The sequence below is a fragment of the Cyprinodon tularosa genome, unplaced genomic scaffold (genome assembly GCF_016077235.1).
Source record: "Cyprinodon tularosa strain WSP-4 unplaced genomic scaffold, ASM1607723v1 ctg239, whole genome shotgun sequence".
NCBI lineage: Eukaryota > Metazoa > Chordata > Actinopteri > Cyprinodontiformes > Cyprinodontidae > Cyprinodon > Cyprinodon tularosa.
The window spans coordinates 1,456,677-1,483,333 of record NW_024038892.1 but is presented as its reverse complement, the minus strand read 5'-3'; the positions used below and the strand labels follow the sequence as shown (position 1 = coordinate 1,483,333).

The 26,657-nt window shown below is 40.0% G+C and overlaps 1 protein-coding gene across 2 annotated transcripts in view; it reads right to left on the bottom strand.

The window, feature by feature from the left end:
• Positions 1-2,461: 2,461 nt before the first annotated feature.
• LOC119785021 (retinoic acid receptor gamma-A) overlaps positions 2,462-26,657 on the bottom strand; it is a 40,321-nt gene continuing 16,125 nt past the window's right edge. Inside the window, exons 1-8 of one of the 2 annotated variants that reach the window (XM_038287400.1) lie at positions 25,884-26,414; positions 11,316-11,465; positions 10,978-11,119; positions 9,112-9,275; positions 8,692-8,868; positions 8,206-8,410; positions 7,856-8,014; positions 2,462-6,035 (exon numbers count right to left, since the gene is read on the bottom strand). In XM_038287400.1, the coding sequence (XP_038143328.1) occupies positions 5,671-6,035; positions 7,856-8,014; positions 8,206-8,410; positions 8,692-8,868; positions 9,112-9,275; positions 10,978-11,119; positions 11,316-11,465; positions 25,884-25,982 (1,461 nt within the window). In that variant the 5' untranslated portion in view covers positions 25,983-26,414 and the 3' untranslated portion in view covers positions 2,462-5,670. Of the gene's footprint in view, positions 6,036-7,855; positions 8,015-8,205; positions 8,411-8,691; positions 8,869-9,111; positions 9,276-10,977; positions 11,120-11,315; positions 11,466-25,883; positions 26,415-26,657 lie in introns of those variants that run through there. The other variant, XM_038287401.1, reaches the window with a different exon arrangement.

The following is a 26,657-nucleotide window of genomic DNA, read 5'->3' as shown; positions in this document are numbered from 1 at the left end:
TAATGATGGTTAATTAAAGAAATCGTATAATTGATAGAATCTCATCTCTGTTTATCGCCCTCCTCTGATTTTCTGCAGCGGTCTATTAATAAAATCAGCCTGAGAAATTAGTATCCCTCCCTTGCAGCCTGAAAGAAAGGGGATGTTTACAATCAACTGCCCTTTTATTAAGAGGATTCCTGTTTGATGAAGATAAGGGATCGGTGTCAGTAATCGTGATACAATCCTGAAAGGCATTAATTTGCTTGATGTTTATGAGAACAATGTAAAATATGTTAAAGGACGTTTCAGGGATTTCCTTTTGTTCTTCGCTTGATTAAATGTGAATTTGCACTGGTGGTTTTTATTCTATTTAAAGTCATGACCTAACATTACAGTAGCTCATCCAGCAGGGATTTCTTGTGTTACTGTTTTATGTTTTGGATTCTCTACTGCAAGTTCAAATATCACATAAGTCAGGGTTAATTTGTTTCCTTATGCTCACTTTGCTTTCATTTTTCTTGCTTGACATCTGATACATATCTTCCCTTAACTCAAGGAAAATTATTTCTATATTTCTACAGGATATCTATCTGTCAGTCAACATATGTAGGCTAATTTAAATAGTTTTGTCTAAATAGTATAGCTTGGTAAAGGATAAGAAAAATCTTTCATTGTCGCTGGGTCCTTTATTTAGGTAGGGGTTAAAATTCTCCACTAGGAAATTGGACACTTGTTCAATGAGCTGAAATCAGTTCTCACTGACTCCTTGTATGTAAATATTCATGTTTTACTTAATTTTCCCATACGTTTTTCATAAACAGTTATCACCATAGCAGATGTCAGCGTTCATTATTGTCCATGCTTGTTAAGGAAGAACCAAATAAATTACCAAATGTACCCAATTGACATAAATCTAATTAAGTCAACTTAAAATGTCTTTAGGCATTTAATATTCTAACAAAAAATTAATTGTAGTTGTTCCAAAGCAGTAGAGTGATGCATTCAAAACTGTTCATAAACACTTAAATAGCTGACAGCAAATATGTCAGAGATTCACATACTCTGCGATTTTTTCATTATATGAAATTCCTGAATTAGAATACATCAAAGTAGACATGATGGTTATTTTATTATTTTTGATCGAGGGACACTAGGCAGTTTTCTTACTAATGCACCAAAAAGGTGCCCTTAAAAAGGAAAAAAAAAAATCAAAATCCTTCATAGCTGCAAAGACATTGTCCCTTCTACCCAACCTCTATACGGGCTAAGCTTCAGAAGCAAGGAATAAAAAGGGATTAACCCTTGATGGCTCAGTGTGACAAGTACTGTAGTCATCTTGCAATGTAATTATTTTCTCTTATTATACTATCTATCCTTTCTATTTCGTTATATATATACTTTAAGTGTAAAACATGGATGCAACAGAGGTTATTTAAAAAAAAAAAAAGAAAGTTTCTTTAAAGTACATTTTAAAGAGTCAATTCAATCAAATTATACAGGCAGGTTGGTTAAAAAAATTTCCATCTATAATTTTTGTGGATAGACCTGCAGAACTCACTCCTCCTGGATTGCAAACATAGTGTCAGTGGACAGTCGTTTACATTTGGGCTGCATGCAGTGAACACCGACAGTAAAACTACCTTTAACAGGAAGAAACATGCAGCAGAACCACACTCAGTGTGAATGGCTCTTTGCCACAAGAAAAAGGGTATAAACGCAATAAACGCAAACATAATGTCTAGTAATATTTATTCTGATCTATTACTCAGGCTTAGATTAAAGAACCCAAAGCCCTAAGTGTTGTTTTGACCGATGAAAGCGAACTTGCAATGAGACTAAACAACATATTTTTAACTGCTGGAATCTGTGAATTCATGCTAAATAATAAGTTAGAATTAGTATCCTGGTAATATGATTAATGACTATATCTCTGCATTGTTCTTTATTGTGATGGATGGATGGATGGATGGATGGATGGATGGATGGATGGATGGATGGATGGATGGATGGATGGATGGATGGATGGATGGATGGATGGATGGATGGATGGATGGAAATAGTTTGTTAGATTCTAACCTTTTTTTCCCTCCATTTTTCTTTCATTTTAGTGTTGTACTTACATTCTCTTTAGTCCCCAATTTATGTCTTACATATTAATGAATACATGTCATTATGGTCTTCGTGAGACAAAGCTGAAGGGAAAACATTGCTTCTCTACAAGAGTAGAGAGCAGATCTTGGGAGCAGACCGTTATCTGATGTCCTTGTTCTGCAGGAGGGTGTAATTTATTAGTAGGAGCTTCCTATCCTGTTTGCTGTTCCATGAAGTCTTTGAGGCTGCATGCACCAACGCCTGGGAGTAACAGTGCAAGAGCTCCCTCTACTGCTTAAGCCCAGTAGCAACTGCAAAAACAAGTTTGCATGAAAAGTTGAGGCACCATTCCTGAAACGGGCAAAACATGCAATAAAAAGGCTAGAACTCTCACAAAAGTAGTTTATTGTGCCTCTTACTGTTTATATGGCTTTTCTTTGTATGACAAGAGTTGAAATAAACAGAGGATTGGCAACATGTTGGCCATGTTGACAAAACAAAATACAGAAAACAACATAATCTCAATGTTCTGCCAGCATTACCATTACTGACATCTTGACAGCCCAGCAGAGAAAGGAAGGATGAGGTTGCCACACAAGACTGTGGCAGCACCATGCTGAGGACATTCACCCATTGACCAAAGACATGTAACAGCATCCATGTACATACAACCAAAGACACACATACAAACACACACAAAGAGACCTGCCTATGTTCAGATGGCAAGTCTCATTGCTACTAGAAGAATGTCCATATTGCTTTAAACAGAGATAATAATATAAAAAAAGAACCTCTGCACTGTACATCAGCCATTGTCTCCCAGCTAATCGCCCATTCTGACGTTTTGGCAATTAAGAATTGATACATGAGAACACACATTCCTCTCCCTCAATAAGAGTTGGGAGTATACATTAGAAGACAAGATGAGATAATGGCTTTGAGATCAGAAGGCAGTTTGCTGCACAGATGCTCGGTGAGGGTGGTGATGAGAGTCAGACTAGCATCTATGCTATGGGGGCTTTTAATCCACAGTTAGAAATACACACATAAATATTGCCTGTTTCTAGAATGCCATAAGAGCATCTAGTGTTTGGTCCTTTCTGAAAAGCCCTGAGTCTGATTAAAAATATGTTTTAGTAAAACTGAAGAAAATCCTGCATTTGTCTTTGTTCATTATGTTGATGCCACTATGTTGTCGATGATTGAGTCTAAGGTAATGTGTGGATTAACTATGCTGATTGGAGTTTTAAAGGTGGATTTCTAATCTGCAATTTCCAAAAGGTCCAGACCTGCCTCTTCTAACTTTAGGTGATTCAGATTTCTGTTTATGAACTCCACTGCAGGCCAAATGCTTGAAAGCAAGATTAACTTTCCACAGACTCAATGTAGTTTTACTAATACATTGTTCTACAGAATAGATAGTGTTAAGTTATCGATCAACATACATTTTTTTTTAATAATCAGCTTTTTGAGGTCTTCTTTCCCCGTAAACTGTATTTAGTTTTTTATATCTTTGCACAGATGGTGTGACTCCTCCTTATCTAAACCCATAAACTCTTTCTTTCTTTAGGCTCTGCCAACATTAATGAAAACGTCAACTCCAAAAACAGTTGATCAATCTTTGTCTTACTGTGCAGTAAAGAAATGGCAAAATCCATACAAATTATAAATTGAGGCATTCTACAAGGAAACATTAAGTCCCTTCCAAACCTCAGGCCTGTAGTTTAGAGTTCAAAAGCAGAGTTTGCATCTTCTATTAGCGATCTGCACCATCAGAACAGCTAAACATGAATTTTCGCGTGTGCTCCTAGAGAAGGCAGACCCAGATTCTTATAATTTCTAAATGAAGCATGTCCTGCTGTTGAATGACAATGAATTCTAAAAGAATAACTTACAATAATTTGCTGTTACATATTCAGATTTCCTACAAAACTCCTCAAAGGTGGGCACTAACTTTGACACCATGTTGCAGGAGGTTACTCCTTGTACCAAAAGCATTTGATTACAAAACAAACAATGCTGTAAAAGTACTAACTGTTGGGTACACAGTGAAGTCTAGCGCTCTGTCCAAGCAAAGTAGATGAATGGTGAAAAATTTCCTTTCAAATAGCGTCTGACAGATTTTGTGCTTCCTTAGGCATCATTTTCAAACACCACACTGCTGCTAAAACCAGCAAGCGTTCATCTTACAGTAACAACTTCCACACCGAAGAGGAGTGCTTTTGTCAGGGCAGCTTGGAAGCACTTCTGTATGGTACGTTCACATATCAGATAGTTTTTAGTTTCCTGCAAGACAGTCACCAGTCAGAGAAAATATATCCTTAATTCAGATGTCTTCATTTTGCATCCCATGTCTGACATGCTAAGGTCAGAATATCATGTTAAGAGATAAAGGATTTAACCTAAATGGGTGAGATGTGCCAAAGTTGCAGACTAAAATGCTACTTTTGCAGTCAAGTTTAAACCATGGTGGCACATCTCTTACTAAGTGAAGTCCAATGAAAGTGTGTAAGTTGTTTACATAACTGAGCGTGTGTTCCTAGTGCACGTCAAAAGTGAGCACTTTAGTGTGAGTAACACCTGATTGTAGCTGGAGTCCCTGCCTGTAGTCAAACCTATTCTCAAAGGTTGACTTTCCCTAACTTTGGCACAAAGATACTTCCTGCACATATTGCTTTAATGGCAGCAAAAAAGAAAAAAATGGCAATTCCCTGATAACAGAAACCGATTGGGTCACTGCAAACATAATATTAGTTCTGTATGATTATCATTGAGATCTGCAGCAAGCCATGTTGCTCCAAAAACAAACAAAAAACTAAGATAGAGCTTCTACAGATAATAAGGAAGACTCAGCCAGCTGTATTGATGCTTCTTTCCCTCCGAATGTCTTCCAAAGTAATCTAAATGAAAAAATTGCCAAAGGAATTTATAGGTATATAGCCATAATAAACACATGAAAGACAAAATATGACATTATATAGATATGTATGAACTTATTTAGTAATTTAAACAAAAAAAGAAAAAAACAATCAGAAACCAATGTTCAAAAGCAATAACCACAAACAAATAAAAAAGGTTAGCATACTCAATTTGGTATTGCCCTGTACTTTTGTTATAATGTGCTTGTTGTAATCCATCAGAATTCAACTGCTCAGTTCTGGTATCTGGTTTGGCTGTCCCCCTATTTTAGATATCAAGAACAATAGTAGCAAAGAAAGGAAATATTTAGCTTTTTAAAGAGGTTACGTTCCTTTTGTCATGTTAACTTCCCTCGAGGCCAAGCCAAGAGTTCATATGGTCTACTGCTGCCTCTTCTTGACTTTATGCTTCTGCAGTTTCCGTGTCATGGACCATGTGGCCTGAGTTAGAAGTGTCTGTACACTTAAGGCTCTGCTGTGCTCCAAATAGGAGGACACAGTGATGTGCAGCAAGGAGAGCAGAGGGAGTAAGGAAAGGCCAGCATTTTCTTTTCTTTCTTTTTTTTTACATTTTGGAAGAACAGTGAGTGAGGTTTTGTTGTACGTCTATATGATATTGTGTGTGTGGATGTTTGCATGTGTTTATAACAAGAGCCTATACGAGCATGAAATGTTCTCTTCACTGCGCCCTCCCTACAAGGCCTTTCCTCGACCCATCTAAGGTATCCAAAACACCCCAGGGTTCCCCGTCACTGTCCGAGCCCCTGTCTCGCTCTTCATCTCCAAGGTCATCATCCTCATCTTCGTCCTCCTCTTCTGGCGATGGCTCACTGCAGTTTTCTGTGCCCCAGCTGTCGTCCTCATCTTCAACCTCCTGCTTTACAACCAGAGCCGGTGGTGGCGGCGGCGGCGGTGGTGGGGGCTGTGGACTCTCGTTGCTTTCCGTTTGGTCCTCAAATGCGTCTGGGTTCTCGAGCATCTCCCTGATCAAAGGAGGCATTGGGCCTGGGATCTCCATTTTTAAGGTGATGGCTCTTTCGGCACCTGTATACAGAGATCACATGATTTAGTGTAACATGTAGGTATGCAAAATATATAGGAGTGAAGGAAACTATTGTGTTGATTTTAAGAAATACAAACATTTTAAAAATGGTTCACTTTGAACAGCTCTTCGTTCTATTAATATAAAAAATATTCTATTTCAATTGATTATTTCTAAATCATGTCCACATGTACGACACATCAAAGAACATGGAGGAAGTAATATCAAGTGGAGAAAGAGGTTTTTCAAAACCTCTAAACTATTCCACATTTTTTCACATTAAAGCCACAAATGTGGATGCATGGATATTAGAATTTTATGAAAGAGACCCGTCCAAAAAAGGATCATTTTAAAAAAGGGGAGGGAAATGATTCATGGTAGTAGGAAACCCTAACAAATAACAGACTGAGAGTATAGCTGTACAGACAAAGCACTGCAACCAATGCCCTTTAAACACTCACAGTCAAATAAATATGATGCAGAACACCCCTGAAAAATCTCTTTTTAATCCCAGTTTGTAGTCTTTATTGTACAAAACCTTTTTTCTTTCAGGATTGCTCTGCATTTTGCTTCCAGGCAAAAATGTGAGCTTTCCTTGCCCTGTTGAACAAATGTATCCCTACAGCAAATATTTCCATAGAAAAATCTTTAAATTTAAATAATGGAAGGGAAAGTGCATATATTTTCAAAGGTTAGGATATTATTTTGAAAACTTTTATTTTAATGTCCCCACAACATTCTACCTGGCCTTCCTGCTCTCTCTCTTACTCTCCATAATGCTGTTTGTTGATTAATATTATCTAGAATCCTTTACAGAAGAGCTATGCTTACATTAAGAATAAACTACCTGCAGATGGGCTCTTTTTGATATATTGGGTACCTCTGATGGTTGAGCTTGTAGGGTTTAAAAAAATAACCATCAAAGTAAAAGTGCCTGAATAAATTTGTGTGCCACAGTTTTCAGAAGCACAAGGCTTTTATTTAAAAGGAAAAAAAACATCCATCATTTGCATCTTTAAGCACTACTTTGCATTGGTCTATCAAATACAGTACTAGTTCAATTCTGTGAAATTTAGAGTTAAAGTTCAAGGACTATGAAAAAATGAGCACAGTAGGCTGCTGTTTTTAAAGATTCCGTTTTGCTTGTGGGAATTAGACATGCGGACACAACGTCTGCATGTTTTATGCAGTTTTCCCCTAAATCTAATATTCTGGCTGACTGTAGGAGGGCATGTTTAGCACAAGCCGGATACTTACACCGCCATAAATATCTCCCACTCTGCAGAATCTGTTAGTTCAATCTCTAACGTTATGCTCTCTCTGCTTTTTCTCATAGTAGCTTCATCTGGTCTGTTTCTGTTTGGCTGTGAAACCATCCTGGAGAGAAATATCAGCTGTGCTGCTGCCATCAACACCCTTGTTTATAGATGTTGAAGATTGGTTCTGCTGGAGGTTTCTTCCTGTTAAAAGGGAGTTTTTCCTCTCCACTGTTGCTACAAGCATGCTTAGTGTGAGGGATTGCATTTGAATCAATGAGTTGATGCAATCAACTGGTTTTCCTTAGATAGAAAACTTTGAATCAATTTGACTATATGATCTCATTTGCATAAACTATTATTGTTTTTTTTTTCAACCTTCATCTGAACAGACTGTCCGTGATATTGAATCCCTCTGTGTTTTATGACAACCTAACTGAAATAAAGGTGAAAAGTGACTTTGTAATAAAAACTTTCTAGCTTTCAGCACCAACCTGAGGCTCAAATTGGGCTTCTACTTACTTAGCTCCAGATGATACTGTAGCCATGAAGGTATAATGACTGACCTTTAGTGCTGATCCCTCTGAGGTCAGTGATCTTCATCAGCATACGAGGGAACATGTGAGGTTTATTGGGGCGGCGCCGGCGGGCATAGATCTTAAGAGCCTCAAGTAAAGGTTCTTGAAGCTTATCCACTTTTTCTGGCTCCTCAAGATCCATGCGATCTGAAAAAGGATATAACTCACATTTAATATTCTAAATGTACATCTTAAATACTTATAAATACTTATATATTTAATATTAAAAGATATTTTTGCAATGAATACTTAAACTCTTTATAGTGTTTAAGCAGAAGAAAAAAAATAAATTTTCTTTGCAGCTCATTGATTTGTCATGCATATGTATGCTGCAGTACCTCCACAGATAAGGCAGATGGCACTAAGGAGACCAGTTTCAGTGTCATCCATCTCCAAGGGTAGAAGTTGGCCAGCAAAGGCAAAAACCAGATCTGTGAGTGGTCCAAAGCCAGCATTGTGCATCTGAGTTCTGTTCAAAGTCAGACCATCTGAGAAGGTCATAGTGTCCTGTTCAGGGGTGTAGCGTGTGCAGATTCGCAGCATCTACAAGTTATAATCAAAGAGAGGAAAAACGTTAATGAATGTGTAAAATATGATGTAATCATATGACAGACATGATTGCCAAAACTAAAATCATAAACAAAAAAAGATCTATGATGCCCAAAATATTTTTATTAGATTTTTGAGTTCTTTCTGGGAAAATGGGCTTGCAGTACCACCTTCATCCACCAGATACCAGCATAATCTCAGCAAGGATTATTTCACTCCCTTTATTTCCCAAACATAGTGTTGAGAACATCATAATGCAAAAAGTAACTCCTTACCAGAATGTCCAGGCAGGCTGACTTTAGCAGAGTGATTTGGTCAGCGATAGTGAGTGTGGTGAAGCCCGGCAGGCGCTTTGCAAATTCCACAATCTTGATGATGCATTTGGTGGAGAGCTCGCTGAACTTGTCCCAGAGACCCAGATCCAACTGAACACGGTGGTCCGAGCTGGAGTTCTGAATACAAAAAAGCAAAGCCACTTCATTATGTATTACTATCAGAAAATATTCAACCCTATTTGCATAAAGGACCAAAGGTGCCAGAGCCTCACAACACATTTCCATGTGTCATCAATCAAACAAGAAGCAAGAAAAAAAAAAACATTTACATGTTGCATTAATCATTCAGACATAATGCAAATGACCTAATGGGGACTTAATTAGTTAAGCAATGTAATTTTGGACATGGGTTTGACTTACGGTGGTGTATTTTCCCAGCTGACAAAGTGAAGGAAATGTTTCTTGGTGAGCTTTGCTGACTTTATTAACCAACTCTTCCAGCTCTCCACTTAGCTCATAGCTTTCTGGTAGCACCACCTCCTCCTTCACATCCTTCTTTTTTTTGTTTCTGTCATTACGCACCGCTACATGGAGAAAAAAAAAAAAGAGGTTAAGTGGTTCCACCTATCAGACAATTTGGTAGTAATCATAAAAAATGAATCTATTCCATTTACAATATCTAATATCTGAAACAGAGTAACGACTATCTCTTTAATGACTTGCACCTCGGGTTTCCACATTCACTAGTGGAAAGCATAACTCAGCAGCACCAGAAGCTGATCTTAAAGCCACTGACACTAACACAGACACCGTCTATCTTCCTCCTATCACCCAGTCACTTCCATGTCGATCAATCTGTCCACCGAATGCACACAAGCCAGTCCGCTCTGCCTTCTCTCCCTCCTCCGCCTCCCATACTTTCCTTCCTCTCAGGATATCCAGTAATAGCAGAAGCACAATGTGATCCCGGTCTTAACACACATCCCACACAAACATTACACCCACGTACATGTCTCCCTGGGCTCTGCAAAAGGGCAAGAAACTGGCACTTACTGCCACTGACAGTGTGAAACAAAAAGGGAACAAAAGTGGGGTTTTTGATACTGAAAAAAGTAATGAATCCTGCTAAGGTTTTCTTTGTGAGAGCTCTAAATCATATTTTCTCCTGCGTTTTTCTACATGAATGAAGACAGTGTTTTTGTCAGCCAGAGGGGTGAGGTTTTCGTGGCGAAACAGGAAATCAGATTCATTTTGTGAAGCGATTAGTCATATGATTGATGCAATGCCAGACTCACCCCAATCACCACCCCTGAAGGACTCATCATCTGCTTCTGTGTTTCTATGCTGCATACTTTCCCAGAGTCTTTTTCTGAACATGAGCCGATGAGCAGCTTCAGTCAAGCACACATAACTCCATGTTGGCTGTGAGTTTTAAGTGTATTGCATAGAGATGTCTCAAGCTTATATGGGACCTGAAGCAGAATTAGTTCTGAGAGGCCACTTCTAATTAAAGCCACTGGCCACCAGCTACAGAACCACAGGATGATTAACTTAGCATGATTGCATTGCTCATTAAATAAAATTAGTTTCACGGCTGATTAATAAGCCGACACTGGATACTATTGAAATCGCTGAAGGAGAAAAACAGCATGTTGAGATGATGCTTAGAAGTAAATAAAAGGGAAAATTGGGTCATTTCTCTGGCCAAGTAATTTGATCTTTGCATGACATCAAATGTTTCCATACAACCAGCAACATTTGAGATAAAGCGACATTTAATTACCCTTCAGCACCATGATTAACACACCATGTGATTTTTTTCCGTTTTTTCCCTTAACTAAAGAAGTGTTTATCTTAAATAAAAAATATGGAACATGCTTAAACCATACTTGTAAGGTTTAAGGTTTTTTTAAAAAGATTTCATTAAGAAGTTACAAATGGTTTATTTATTTAGCAGAAATGCAAATTAGATGATCTGAGAAGCTGAAGTTAACAGTGGTTGTTCAGAGGGATAAACCACAAAAACATCATAGCAGCAATTTTAGGAAATTTTAATTGTTTTCATTTTTACATTGGGTGATAGAGGTAGTTGTCTAACTCCCAGTGTTCTGTTAGATATATACGTAGAATGACAATAGTTTGAAGGTTTCTAAATTCTGTTAGCATAAGGTAGATCAGACTTGTTTTAAATCAACTCGATCATTCCTTAGTGAACCCTTGAAAGCCCTCTGCTTAGTTCCCTAATGGCTCAACTCAGAGCTGGTTTTAGAGGTTAGGAGAACCTACCTTCCTTGGACATGCCGACCTCAAAGCACTTCTGCAGCCTGCAGTACTGGCAGCGGTTACGAGTGACCTTGTTAATCTGGCAGTTCTTGTCTCTGTGACAGGTGTACACCATGTTCTTTTGGATACTGCGACGGAAGAAACCCTGAAGCATCAGGAAGCAAGACACAAAAGAGTGAGATGGCAAGGGAAAAAAAGAATATGCAGACTACAGTTATCAAAGAGAGGATGTGACATTTAACTTGCTGCTTTTCCTCTCATTAGCATAACATTAAAATAGTTTGAGAGACGTATGAGATGAGCAGAAGTGAAGCTAAGTAGGTCCTACAGGTCCTCCTCACCTTGCAGCCCTCGCAGGAACTGACCCCGTAGTGGTACCCCCGAGGACTTGTCCTGGCACACAAAGCAGGGTTTGTAGACACGAGGTGGGGGAGGAGGGGACGGGGAACTGGGTACCATCTCTTCTGAGCTGGTGCTCTGTGTCTCCACCGCTGTGGGAGGAAAGAGACAAAGAAGATGTAATCTGTCATTAATTGTTGTCCTGGAACTACTATCTGGTCTACAAATAACTGCAGATCAACTGTCTGTTCATACAGCTGAAGTGTGTAGTTTAGTGTCTCTAAATAAACTATCTATGACAAGCAGGCAAGAATTTCTTCTTAAGTTCAAGTCATTTGGTGTTTCATCATTAGGCCCAATTAAACAACATTTGTTTCAGTGATACTTTTTAAAAATCTACATTTATCTTGTTTAAACTGCCTCAAGCTGAAGTATAATAAATGCAAGCCATTTATTACAGAGTCAAGTTTGAGATAGATCTGTGAGGTCATTATTCTACCACTACAGCTATAATAAAACGGGTTGTCCTAAACCTTTAATAGCTCATGTTCTATGAACATCCCTGGCTGTTAAATCAAATGTACCTTTTATGGGAGAATATACACAGCAAATCACATAGCCTCAGTTTGCTTAGTGTTATTGTACCAGTTCAAGATTGTTCATAAAGTTCCAGCGCCAAACCACAAGTGCAAGTCATGTTTTAAATCTTTAGAACAAAATAATCAAACTCTAGTCCTCAAGATTGGTGTATTTTAACTTATAGAGGTGCATCTGCTTCGGTACATCTGAATTAATTCATTAGCAGCACTCTGTAGTACCTGATGACATGAAGAGCTGCAGGACACCGGGCCTCGAAGACTAAAGTTTGAGGCATTTACTCTAGGGCTGAAGTATAAAAATCCAGCTAGAATACTCAGTATATTTCAAAGATATATTTCTTCCATCAGGTTTTACTCCACTATTATTTTTTAGGCTACACCATCCCACAGAAAAAAACATCAAGAGAGATTTTAGTCATGGACAGAGATGTGACAAAAATCTCTCAGGCATTGACCTCTTCAGACTGCATTCAAAGTTTAATGCAAACAGAGTCAAAACAAAGCAAGATGGATGTGAAACTACACATAAAAGAAATGCTCTACTGTTGTTTTGGTGCTTAAGTAATTATATCCAAAGTGGGCTGAGGCAAAAGGGACTCCTGGTATTGTTCTGATTGTTTTAGTTTAAGTCCAGATATCTTGTCTACATGTTCAGATCCATCTTTTTTTTTTAAGTAAAAGTAGTGGCCTAAAATTCACTTTACAAATCAGCAGGAGATGTAAATGAATAATTCTAAAAGTATTCTGAAAGTAAGGCACCCCAAAAGAGATACGATACAGATAAGTATCTGGCACAAAAATTACCCCCTTCTCCAAATACTTCAAGTCTCAGAGGCAACTAGGCTGTATCACTGATTAATCTGAACACAGTTGAATGAAGAGATAATGACTTCCTGACAGTCCCAGAGTAAACTATCTTTTACAGCAGTAAGCAGACGCACTATTGATTGACATGTAGTCTGATAGGTTTTAGAATTTGCTACTGAAGCCAAAAGTCAAAGCTTGCTTCTCTTCATTCCTTATGCTAACAACAATTCCTTTGGATGCATAAGAGATACAAACATTTCCACAACAAGACCAAAGGCTTTCACACGTTCTGTGAATGGCCTCACGAACATCTGACGTCAGTTTCTGCTCGGGTCACACACCTTCTATGGTACATTACACGTCATTACATTTCAAAGCATTACAGGGTGTTTTGTGAATGCATGTGTGATGTAAAGGTTCCATAGTTCCCCCGAGAAACACAAGCTGCTGCACTTATACTGGATCCGATCTTTGTCACACATGTTGGCCTGCATCAGCTCAAAGCCACCCACAATTTTCCGACACGCACACACATGGGCAAAAAACACTTTCACCCTTGGTCACCTTCTAGCTTCTACCCCCATCTCTGGATCCCACTAACCCCTGACACATAAACCCTATTTTTCTCTTGTTTCCTGGCCCTAAATTCCTCAGTGCAGCCCTGCAAGGTTTTAACAGAGGCCTAAGCTCGTAAGACGGCCTATAAAGGCGGTCCCATGGCTGGACTGGAGGCCCCAGCCCGGCTGGCGAGCACTTTATTGGGACTCGGTCACCTTGGGCAGCTATTCACACCACCAGCTGTGGCTTCCAACCCATAAAAAAGCCAATCATAAAATGAAAAACAGAGAGGCTCTAAAATTCTTACTTTTACTGCCCCTGCCTCCCCCCCTACCTTCAATGAGGAGCACAGAGGGCTTGCCTAAACTTAACCTACAATCCCCTTCCTTCTTTGTTTTCTCCTTAAGACTGAGGCAAAACCACCAGCTTGCCTTTTTACAAGAGAGAGGAGACTTCAAAAGGATAAAAAAGAGGTATAAAAAGAAGAACTTGGGGGGGAAAAAAGCAGCAGTGGGAAAGAGTTGAAGGGGGGATGGGGTTCTGGCAGTGAGCAAAGGTCTCGTTCAAGACCAAGTTGACCATCACTTCCACTTTTTCAGCCGATGCTGTGGCTTGTGCTGTACAACCTCATTAATGAGAATCACAGAAATATGAAGACATTCTTAGTTTATTGCCCAATGCTGAAACATCTGGTTTTCATGTGCATTTTTATTTGACTATAAAGAATCCATTCAAATTCCGGCTTTGAAAGTTCTACCTTGCTAATATGTTTTCTATTAGCTTTTAGGGCAATCTCAGAGCCAAATGTGCAAATCAATCTGCAACCTGAAGTTTACGCCCACTAAATGTTTCTACAGCAGTTCTCATATGTCCCTGGCCAGAATATAACAAAGCAGTGGGGTCAGCGAGAGAGCAGAAACCCTGTGAATGTGCCATGAACTGCTGTTTATCCAATAATAACAACAGCAAATGAGGTTCCAGACCAAGCGCTGACAACCCCATTAGAAGAAAAAAAAAAGGGCAAACCATGTGGGGTGTCAAAAAACGGACATTGAGTCTGAGCAGTAAGGATTGGGTGGAGTTGGACAGAGAAAGTTCATCCTGGAAAAAACTCAAGACGGCAGCAATAGAGGAAATATATCAGGCTCTGTCAACACTTCGAACCTGGTTCCTGCTTGAGAACATGACTCCTCAACCCATCTCCAAGAATGAGCCTCATTCAACCCAGTCTTCCCCAGGGCGCCACAGTGAGAGGGCCTATTCAGGCCACCACTCAGAGCCCCTTTCCCCTGCTCTCTTCAGCCCAGCTCATCACTATTTAGAAAACAAAGCCCTGTAAAATGAGAGGCCCTTCTTATCAGCACACAGAGGCCTGGGGTACTATTTGCATGACAATCTGGTGGCCAAGGCTGGAAGGCCGATGACAGACAGATGAGATGAGAGCAGTGGGATAGGTGGGTGGCTGCTGTTGCTGGGGTATGTGAAGAGGATAAGAAGCAACAAGAGGGGATAGGTTGATTATCTGCCACTTTTCGCTTCCTGCTAGAGTAAGTATCAGTTTACTCCCTAATCCGTTGTTGCAATGCTCTCTGTGCACAAGTGGCCAAGCTGCACTGATCAGATCTAATCCTGTGGTCCCCCACTAAACATACGCATAAATATACATGCACACACATAAGGACACACAGAACCATCTGTCCCACTAACATTAAATGCTTCATCCTAAGTGGGATGTGGAGTACATCACTCTCCACAACCTCATTAGATTTAAAATGTGATTGCACATGACAAAAATAGCTGTTTAGCTGAAGGTGACTTCATCTAGGTCAATTGCATAAAATTCTAGGTCAAGTCAACTGTGGCATTCGCCAAGCATTTAAAAAAAGATACTAAAGGAGAGGAAAGATTGGGGAGAGGTAATGAACAAAAACTTCTTGCTGCCTGTTTTTTTTCAGCTGGAAAAGAGGGAGTGTTTCTAATGTATGTGAGCAAAGGCATGACTGTGCAGCTCTTGTCTGTGTTGCAACACAACTCTTTTTTTTAACAATGCAGCATATGACATTCTGGCAATGTAACAAGTTTTCTTTCACAATAGTCCTCTGGATTGTTTTTTTTTTCTTTTCCACAAACCTTGTCTTGGCATGTGACAGAGAAAACTAAAGGCTTACTCTGAGAACATGTAGTACTCAGAGCAGCATACAAGGCACCAGAAAGATATTTTCACATGTCTGTATTGGGTCTATATTAGGGCTGCAACAACGAATCGATAAAATCGATAAAAATCGGCTTTTAAAAGCGTTGGCAACGAATTTCATCATCGATTAGTTGTGTCGCGCGATTATTGCGTCATCCGCCGCGCCGTCATCACTGCCTCTTGACTGAAAGAGGAAGAAATAAAAATACGGCAGAGCGAGTCAGCGCCGCAGGTGCAGTGTTGCCAACTCAGCGACTTTTCAGACCCCTCCAGCGACTATTTTTCAAAAAAGCGACTAGCGACAAATCTGGCGACTTTTTTCGGTGTCACTGGCGGCTTTTGGAGACTCTTACGTGAAAGCATGTATCGTTCCTACTCTGCCGTGGGGCGCCTCCCCCACCCCAACCGCGTTTTCCCGCAGGAGTCCCTCTCAGTCAGAGCCTCAGCGTCCAGACTGCAAATGAAGCGCGCATGCACCGGGATTGACGGCGCAAATTGATCACAATAATTAAAATAGCCTGCGCGTTGTAAAGCTAAAAAAGTGATAACATGCAACTTTTTTCAAAAGGAATTAACATGGCACGGAACCACCATGTTTGTTTGGTTTTAAAGTGGGGAAACGTAACGTTAGTTTCTTAGGTAGCTCATCTGATGCTTTCCTTTCCTTACCTTGTTAGTAGGTTACAGACAGGGATAAGGTTGGCTACTTATTTTACTTTTAATTTCATTTTAATTAGCTTAAGCAGCGTTTATATTTACTTTATAAATAAATTAACTTGCAAATTATGAGGGCAAGGCTTTTAAAGTTTAAATCTTCTGGCAAAGATAAAGAAAAGAAGATCCTGCAATTTATGGAAGTAAAGCAGAACAAAATCCAGCAAGATCAGTAATATGTCAATTAATTATATGCCACATTCCCATGTAAATATCTGTCTTTGGAGGATGTGTTTTTTAGCACCCCTAGTTCTCTCATTTTTATTCCAAATACAATTTATAATTTGAATCACAGGGCTATTTTTATCTCTATGGTTCAGTATTTTCTCAAGTAGCAACTTTAACTGCTATACTTTCCTGTCTTAAAAGGCAGAACTCTTCTAGTCTAAAAAAAACTCATTTGTTGAAATGGGGGGGCCTATTGTTTGAACCCCTTAGGGGCTTTTAAAAACAAAAATGTCTTTTTTTGCGCTTTATGAAACAAAGTACCCTATATTTTGTGGATGTACAGCTACATTTCTCATGTAAGTTTGCGTAGTTTTAACACAAACATTTATTTTTCATATTGCACCAGTACAGTTAATGAGCAACCTGTACTTGTGTGCTTGTTTGTTCTGTCTATAATGTTTATTTTGGAATAAAGAGGTTAATATAAAAATATTTTTTGTCCGATTCATCGATTAATCGAAAAAATAATCGTCCGATTCATCGATTTTTAAAATAATCGTTAGTTGCAGCCCTAGTCTATATGGAATTGAATTTAATGTGTGACAGAGATTTCCATCTCCTACTGTTGTACAGTTTTTGTGCAGTATAGAAGATGGCACACTGACTGAGCTGATCTATTTCTAAGAGCACAACTCACACCTTAAAAGGATAGGTGAGCTTTTTACTAGGAGCATCAGATAAAAGGTTACCAGCAGGTTATATCTCGCTGGCAGTAGTCAACTCTCTTGGTGTCTTCTTTTATTAATAATCCAGATTAGTTGACACCAGAGGCTAAATCAACAGGGTTGAGCTAAAAATAAGCAAACTTCTACCATCTTAAAAAAAAAAAAAAAATGTATGCAAATATTTAATCTGTTTAATAAAAGCTTAATGCAAAGTTAAACCCACATTGGGTGGTTATTTTTATCTTTTAATTCGTACCTTTCTGAAAATCCTGTTCATGTGACAGAGATCTTTGGTTTCTCTTTAAAACCACAAATTTACCTGTGAACCATTGCAACTGTCAGTTAAGTCCCCCAGTTCTGCAACGCTTGCCTGTTCTTCCTGATACCAGACATTAGCAGCAGACGGGCAACAGATTGAGAAAGAATTGTGAACAGTGGGCCGTGAGAATCCCTGGCACACTAACGTTGAGTCTTTGATGAAACCCTTGGCTCTATGTTTCGTGACAGAGGAGTCAGCACTGCAGGATACTGACTGAATGACCATGAGCACATTAAAAGGTTTTCATGAAGAAGCGGGCTTTGTAAAAGAGGAAAAGAAAGTACCACACCCTAGTCAGCGGTGCCAGCACACTTCACTCTCCTACTCTCTGCCCACATCTTCCTGCCATCACTTCGAGTCTTTCTCTACAAGGCCTCACACAACACGCGTGTTTCCTTCCTCTTTGTAATACCAGTCTTTCCGGAGGATCTTCGTCATTGCTTTTGTTGTCACTTCTCTTTATCCCTTGCTATTACATCTACCTTCTTGCTCTCTTATAGTTCAAAAATTCTGTTCAAGCTCTAGGGATGTTTTAAAAGTGACTAAATACTTAGGTAAAGAAGAAGTTCAGAAAGTATTAGATAAAAGCTTTCAAAAATGATGTGGAAGTCACCACGTCTGTTGTTTTTTGAAAATTCTGCTCTAGGAAAAGTACTCAGAAACTCTGCCTTAATTAGTAAAAGTAAGGGAAAATGGAGAGAAGATGTTCAAGTCCTTCACTGATATATAAAAAATGTTGACTTTAACTCATGACTGTGGTGCTTTATACAAAACTGAGGACTTATTGAGAATGACACATTACAGTGTGGCTCACAAACTCCTGCCAGGACACCTATGAAAACTTTCTTTTATCCACACAGAACCACCTTGTAAACATAGCAGAGCAGCAAAGGCAGCAGGTGGGATAGGCATGTCTCCTGGAGGCACATTTTAGGAAGTGAAATTACCCCTGAAGTCGGGTGGTTGCTTTCAAAACACCCTTTCGTCTTTACAGCACCTCATAAAGGACCTTTTGATATTTTCTTGATGGAGTCAGCCAAGCCAACATTTGGCAGTATGCCCCCACCCCACTCCTCCACCAGCAACCCACCCGACCTCTTTTCCTGCACCACACAACCCTGTCAACTCAAGAAACTCAAGTTGGCTTCAAACACACAAGCTGCCAATCCCCCATTAACCTTGACAGGGAAAGTTTCCTTCAAACGTCCTTGCACAAAACCACAGGAAGGAGGTTTTTTTAAAAACAGAGAAAAAAATTATCTCAATCAAGGCTTTCCATTGGTGGCCTGTAATGAGTCGTACATGCAGGAAAAAGCAGACAGTCGGGTGCAGATCTGTGGAAAAAATCTGCCCCACATGTCCCTGTGGTGAGCTCCACCTGACTCTTCATCTGCCCACCAGAGGACGGGGGGAACAAGTCTCACCTCCTGTGACTGGAGGGTGAACCCGACCCTGGCAGCCCAGCACCGGCCTGGTGCATTGATCATGTCAGAAAGACAGAAAAACTTGCTGCCAGGCAAGGAAGTGGACAGGGAGCACAGGCATGCAGAAATTCTAGGAGAGGACAGAAAAGGGGAGAGAGCAGTCATCGAGGGAAACCCCGTCTCTTTGATCTTTGGGCTTTTTCTCGTCCTCGCAGACTTCCTCCCACCATCTGCAGCCTGGCTCTCACCTGTCTCTCTCTGGCAAGGCCACTCGTGCTCGTTCAATTGCTATTGCTTCCTCCCTGCAACAATAGAAACCTTCAAAAGTAGAAGTAGCCCAGCCGTGGCTGCAGCCTCGCACTGTCAGAGGAAGTGAAGGGAAAGGAGGATAATGTAAACAACAACAGTAGTATTCACAGCAGCACTTTTTTTTGGGAAGCAGTCAAAAGCATGGAAGACAAAGCTTAATGTTGGAGGGTGCAGGCTCGCACACAAGTAGTAGTAAATGGATCCTCCCTACTAATGAAGATAATCAGAAAAAAAAACATTTACTCCCTTGAATATTCATTAACTCGTTTTCCAAGAAAAGATATGCAGTGACACACAGAGGCAATAATGACTGATTTGTAATCTGGGTATATGTGATTTTGTTTTCTTTTGTTCTATCGACATTGGCAGTCCCTAAACTGGCACACATGCTATGGACTCATATCAGATGTAGAAGTAGCTGAGAAAGTTCTGCTTTTAGTGGCCCAGTGGAGCAATGATGCATATGAAAGTTTTTCACTTTTGATTGGCAACCAACCGCCAACTAGTTGCCCAACCATGAGCATCGGAGGAGACTTCAAAAACTCTTATAAAAATGTCTAGACAAGCCATTCTATGATTCGTTTCCTCCTAGTAGGTGCTGTAAAAGGATGTTAAGATAGAAAATGGCATGTTGCATATAATTTTTTAACTTGTAAATGACATTACTGCACTAACATAAATAAACATGTCACTGCCAAGACAATAGGGGAATCTATTTTCTTTGGTACATGGTTTAGAGTCCAACTTTTTAATCTGTTTAATTTAGACCAGATTATAGGACAGTTATAGTAAACTTTCTAATAGCTCCAGGTCATACTAAAGAGGAAATATATTAGCGGCTTGTTTAAAAGCCCTGAAGAGCATCTGCTTTTTTTCTGTGCCTTCTCGTGAGTATGTCATGTGTGTGAGTGATCATGAATCTCTTGTGTCAGTTTCAGAGAAAACCTCTTCAGAAAAAGCTCACTGAATCAAAGAGTGATGTAACATGGCTTTTATAACCCCCTAATTGTTGCCTTTGTGTACAAAGTTAAAGTTAAATGACAATTTCTAATAAGAGCCATAAATAAGAACCTAAAACTGCAATATAACAAGGGGTACTTTTGTTGAGTTCTAAATATTAGCCATTAGAAAAAGTCTAAATTGAATTGACCTTATGAGCTTGTACATGAAGAGCGTAATAATGGCTGAATTTTAACATTTTATAATATTTAAGGTTAATGAATCCTGTCTATGCGTGTTTTCTAGCATTTAACTGCTTTCAGGGAGGAAACATTTGACTTTTGGATAATTAATCTGCTGGCATTTGGGTTCTTTGTTCAAGAAGATATGCAAAGTATATAAACAATATGAAAATACTGAAACTGGAAAACTGCAACCAGTGCAGAAATCTTCATGTTAAACTAAAGGGATAGTTCATTTAGTCTAGTATAAGTCTTCATATCTTGATGCTTAAACCTTAACATAATTCTACCTTAGATGAAATCTTTAACATTTATTCTGAAACTATTTTTAGGCACAAAAATAAAAAATATAGAGCAGTTAAACTGAAACCATACTATTTCGAACATCAGAGCTTTGCTAAGATTTCAACTTTTTGAGAATCAAACATCATGTACTCATGGTTTTACAAACAATAGTCTATATCATAATAGGATTATTGTGTGTTTTTTTTTTTTTTATAATAAGAATTCAGCAAATTTATTTATTCAGTACATTTTAAAAATTGGTTGAAATAAAATAAAAAAACTTTTATAAGTTCTACTTAAACATAATCATTTAAAATTCTACCCTCTAACATTATGAATGCGAAATATCCATATTAGAGTTTTTGTCCAATATGCAGACACCTGATTAATCAAAAAGAAAATATTCAGAGTATAAGTTATGACACACTGAGCAGCTGTACACAAGGTTTCCTACCTGGGATCACATTTACTGTTTCCTAACTTGAATAATCAAATTGATCTTGTTAAAAACACAGATACACATAAGGGCATTCACCGTTTTCCCAAACTAGCAGCTACAAGCATGCTATTACAGGCATGTCAGTTTATGCACACCTGTTCTCCCCCCCCCATGATCATACACCCAAAGAGTACAGGCAAAGGCACGCTCACACTGAAATGGACATGCAGGTACACAAACAAATCATCTAATGCTAGCATATACAAATGAACCAATGCACCATTACACAGGGATGTTCATGGCAGTTGCTCATACGCACACTGGCAGAATTTGACTAATGTTTGAGGGAAAACAACTCCAACAGGCCTCTCAGCCCCTGCTCTATCCCTCCTTGTCACTCTGCACCTCTGAGCTCAGATAATAGCTGTCCAACACCAGTCGCTCACCACTCCCTGGCCCGCGCTGTCGACTGCGTAAACATGACCCATTCACACATACACAGAGGCAGGACAGCCAGGCTCTCCTGGGTTTCCAGTCCCAGCCTCCATTTCTCATAACAGTAAACCCCTTAGCAACATTCGAGCCTGGCTGTAAGTCAATAACATGTTGGTGACAGAACTGTTCTCCTCACATTTATCATGAGGGCTTAAATAGATATGCTGTAAACAACAACGCATATGCTTGCATGTACTGCTCTCAGCCCCATGTTCTTATATAGCCCACACGTATTCTTGCAAAGTTTGCCAATTGCCCACACCATTGTTCATAGGAAAAAATGTGCTTGGCAGCCAGAGATCTGTTCTCAGTAAACGGCTACAATGGCAGAAGTCAGACATAGATGTAGGAGTGGGCTACCACAACAACTTGGACCGACAAAACATTGTGAAAGTACTCCCAAAAGTTCACACTTTCACACTTAAGTCAAACATTGGGCCTCACTGGAACATTCACAAACCATCAGCTGAGATGGTTTCTCATAATATCACAGAGGCAACACATTTGTGCAACACTTATTGGGGGGGTAAGGACTCACCACAATCCTCAGGAGAAGAGAGCAACCAGTCCATGGTTCAGCCTCCACACTGTTGTTGATGGGTTTTATTTACAGTGGTGTAACTGAGGCTACTGAGAGGGCTATAAACTGCTATTAGAGCAGAACTGGATTCCAGCATTGACTTGAGGAATCCAGCCTTGGCACATTGTCTGTCTCTGCATTCGACACGCAGTCTGCATGCCCGGTGTCCACCTAACAGACATGTAAACATCACCATACGTCAACCTACAGGAGTTCTCAAAAATACTTCATGCAAGAGCTGATTCACACAGTCTTATCCATGCAATGACAAATCCTTATTTGAAAATGAAAAATAAAAGATTAGTCAACTGCAAGGATTGAGACTGTTTATTTATAGGATGCTCTGTCCATTAATGGGCTTGACTATTAGGGTGAGGTGAGATCTGTGAACAGGGAGAAGTGACACTGCCACTGAAGCTATAAAAATATAATCCAGGCTGCAACAGAAAATAAAGTACGAAAGTATTTTTATCATATCCGAAATGATGCATGCTTATTAGTGAGAAACGAGGGAGCAAAGTGTTGTTGACTCATAGAGGATGGTTTTAACTCATAGAGGATGGTTTTTAATTATCTCCTCACCCGCGTCTTACTAAGTGTAAGGAAAGCAAAACTTTGAGATAAAAGAAAGACAACAAGTATTACAGCATTTTTGATCAGATCCTCCTTTCAGTTTAGATCACAGAACAAGCAGTAAACAGAAATATTGGTTGTATTTTGGGAATCTCTGAGATAAAAAATAATAATTATCTAACTCTTAGAGAGAATATACACAGAGACCTCCATTTTAGCAACAATATACCTGTTAATCATCATAACATTAATCATAATATTTCGAGATGTTGAAGGTAATTTATAACAGCTTTGCCTAGTTTTTTATTAATAGTGACATAAATTAAAATCACTTGGCAAAGAATTAAGTCAGTATTTGGAGAAATTTTAAAAAGCCTAAAACAAAGAAAATGATCTTCTTTCAAACTGATGGACTTTAAAAAAAAAAAAAAAACTTTAATTCAACAAGCTTAATTTCTTGTACCCAGCTCTTACAGCTCAGAGACCAACCATTTCAATTATCGTAACTTCGGCATGTTGCTCTGATTGTTTCTGTTTGACAAAATGTGTGTATATCTACATTGATACATTGCATTTCATTTACAGAGGTGAAACTAGTACTTCACATTTCTTAATTTTTGTTACACAACCATAAACACACATCCTCCCAAAAGAAGATACTGCTATCTATATACCCAGCCCCTCCCCCTTTGGGTATCTAATCTTTTAATTGAATCTTTTGTAATTATAATGAAATAACGGCAGACTTCTGTCAGGGAGAAAATTATCAGGTCAGAATGTGCCAGCGGTAACAGGCAACTCTTATTTCTTTTGCCACTGCTGCTGAGAGGTACAGCCTTATTTTAATTAGATCCTCAGATCCCCTCCAAACAGCACATTAGGGGAAAACAAAGAGGGTGTGTTCGACTGTAAAGCGTGTAAGAGACATTAGTGCTCAGACTCATGAGGGTACCAACGTGAATACCATAAGTGTGCGCAAAAAGATTGAGCTACGGCTGTATGTCGATGAGAAAAACACACTTTCCCTTTTTTTGACCCCTCACAACTGCTAAACGTAATTGCCTCATTCTTCTAGCAAATTAAAATTGACAGTGAAGGGATTGCCGTGCATAGGCTCCCTCAAATGGCTTCCCTAGAAGTTGACTAATTCAGTTCTCATTGACGTATGACTAAATCAGTGTCCATTATCTCAGTATGGGGCAGTTCAGATGTAGTACCAGCTCTGTGGCATAAGGCACTTAAGAGCATTACGCAGGCCATGCTGGTTGAAAGGGTCCCCTTTTCTGGGAGCCACACATGCAGCAGCTTTGATACTGGTCAGGCCATACCCTCTGACTAACCCTTGACATTGAGGACTCACTACTAGTAGACAAGAAAAGGGAAAACCAAGCTCATACTTTTAAGTCAGCCAATGGTCCCAGGCTAAGAGCCAGCAGCAGTGACACTTACCATTGGAGATTTACAGCCAAGACTCATCTGCTTGAAGATTTAGTGGGACAAACATTTGAGCATATTCTAAAAGACGAGTTTTATTAATGTATGATTTGCTTAAAAATAAACCAATTTTTACTCTGTAAAAGAAATAATTGATTCATTTTAAAAGCATCACGGCCGAGTCAAGTGACTTCATTTTCAGGGAAACAAAAGTAAGCTTTAGTAATTTGGTATGCAGCGATCATGCCTCTGCGACTATGGCATAAGGAACCAGCCTGGTCCCTCTGTTGTGCTGCAGCTGGCTGAGCTTAATGAGATATCAGACTCAAACATCAATTCATCAGCCTCATTGATGAGGACAATGAGGGGCAACCGCCTCAGCAAAGAGAGGCATTATGGCTCGCTGTGCGGTGATAGGGAGGCCTTGTTTACAAAGGTTACTGGGCAGACAGGCTTTTGAAACAGTACACCAAACCAGCCTCCACTTTGCTCTGCTCTGCTAGACTTGGCTCTCATACCCTTGGGGCAGCTTCTCAGGGCTACTTGCAACTTTGATTTTGAGGAACAGAGAGTGAAAAAAGGAAAAACACGCTTCAGTTATCTAAGGTCCCTATTTTGTTATAAATGCATCAATGTGTGTGAATACAGTGTGTTTGAATACTTTAAAAATAGAGGCCTGATTAAATAAACAAACCTCGACTTGTTATCATCGGGGCTTCCCCAAACTAAAGCAGAGTGAAGCAGGCTGGGGCTGGCTGGAGTCCCCTCTGGCCTCAGCCTCGACTGACAGGGCATCTGTCTTCATTAAAGCTAGGCCAGTGTGCATGACGGCCACTGAAATGCTGGTGTCTTTACGATTAATGAAGACAGATTACTCCCCCCTCTGAGAAGCAGTAACAAGGAACAAAAAGCAGAAGGATATGCTTGCAGAAGAAGGCAGAATAAAAAAAGAGATTCCCTCATCACCCCCAGCTTCTTGTACACGTTTTCCACTTTGCTTTTATATCTGACTTGTTTTCTCTCAATTTTCCCACACCTATTGTTTTTCCTCACTGTCAAACACTCACGTGGCAGTAGCAGCCACACTGAAGGCTAGAGATAAATGGGCCCCATTGAGTTTATGTTTTTTTTTTTAAGTCAGACGACTGAAGTAAAGAGAGAACAGTGAAGTCTGGCCCATCTGCTTCATCAAGTTGTTTTTTTTTTCATCATTAACATATTTATTCAATATTTCATAATTTTGTTATTTTGTGGTCGACTGATCCTAGTAAAAAAAATGAATCTCTGACCTATAAAGCCTGTAAAAGCCAAAGAAAACTCTTACAGCCAAAAATATTTTAGCATCCAGATCATTTTTAAGGTCAGTTTTCTTCCTGTCACCCTACTTGGCACTGTCAGTTGACATGCAAGGTCAAACCTTAGGTGGCTCTCATTGTGACTGAAACTTGACTCTCAAGAAGTCACTGAAGGATATAAACACATCTAAATCTTTTAATATGGCATCCCTGGGGAAAGTTTCCTTTTTCAATTTCCAAACAGCTAAAACTGATTGTGAAGAGGGGAAAGGAAAGAAGAGACTGTCTGTTCCAGTCTTTTCCTGTCCTGTGCTGCAGCCCCCTGACAGCAGCCCCCTTGGTCGAGCCCTGAGGGGTAAACAAGACAGCAACAAGAAAGAGTGTGTGTCTCTGAAACAGAAAGAGAGGGAGAGAGAAAAAGAAAGAATGTCTAAGTGTGTCACACATGAAACCAAGCTGGAAGCCACTTACACTGAACACTGGCACTGCCTGTCCAAGCAAAGGGGTCCAAACCCGGGAAGAAGGGGCTTGCCTTCCGCAGCATGCACGCACCGCGGCTGGTGACATCATAGAGCTGACGGGGGCCCATTCCCAGGGCTTCCATGCAGTCGAACATATTGCCCTCCTCCCCAGCCCTTGGCACAAATCACTACGGGCGCTGAGTCCTGCCTGCCGGCCGCTACTGTCCTGGTTCCTCTGCTCACGTCACTCGCCAAGGCAGTGACAACAGCAGAGCCCGCAGCAGCTATCTGGACCTGCTTCCCTCCCCTTCAACTTCTCTATTACTGTCACTCTCTGTCGTTGCAGATGCTGAGCTTCCCCCCTCTTTTCCGTCCCGTCTGGAATGCAGCTCTGGTTCCTTAGCTCTGCTCTCTGCCTGTCTGCTGCCACCCCCCTCTCCTTGGTGCGCTGTAACAGACCTAAATAACAGCCTCTCAGCGCTCTCGTTGAGCCCCAGACACAGCAGAGTGAACCAACTGCTTAGACATGACGCTCTGAGAGGGGGTGGAGAGTGAGTCAAAGAGAATGCCAGAGAAGGCGGGGAACCAACAAACTAAAAGGAGGGGAGGGAGGAGCAATGATGGGTGCTGTCCGGCAGCAAGGCACGCACGAGAGGAACAACTGATCTGCTCAAAGGACAAAACTTTATTCCCATTCTCCTCTCCTCTGCTTGTGCTGCCTTAATGTTTATGGCAAACAAACACCCCTTTAGCAGGCATCTCCAATTCAGATCTGCTCCCTGTC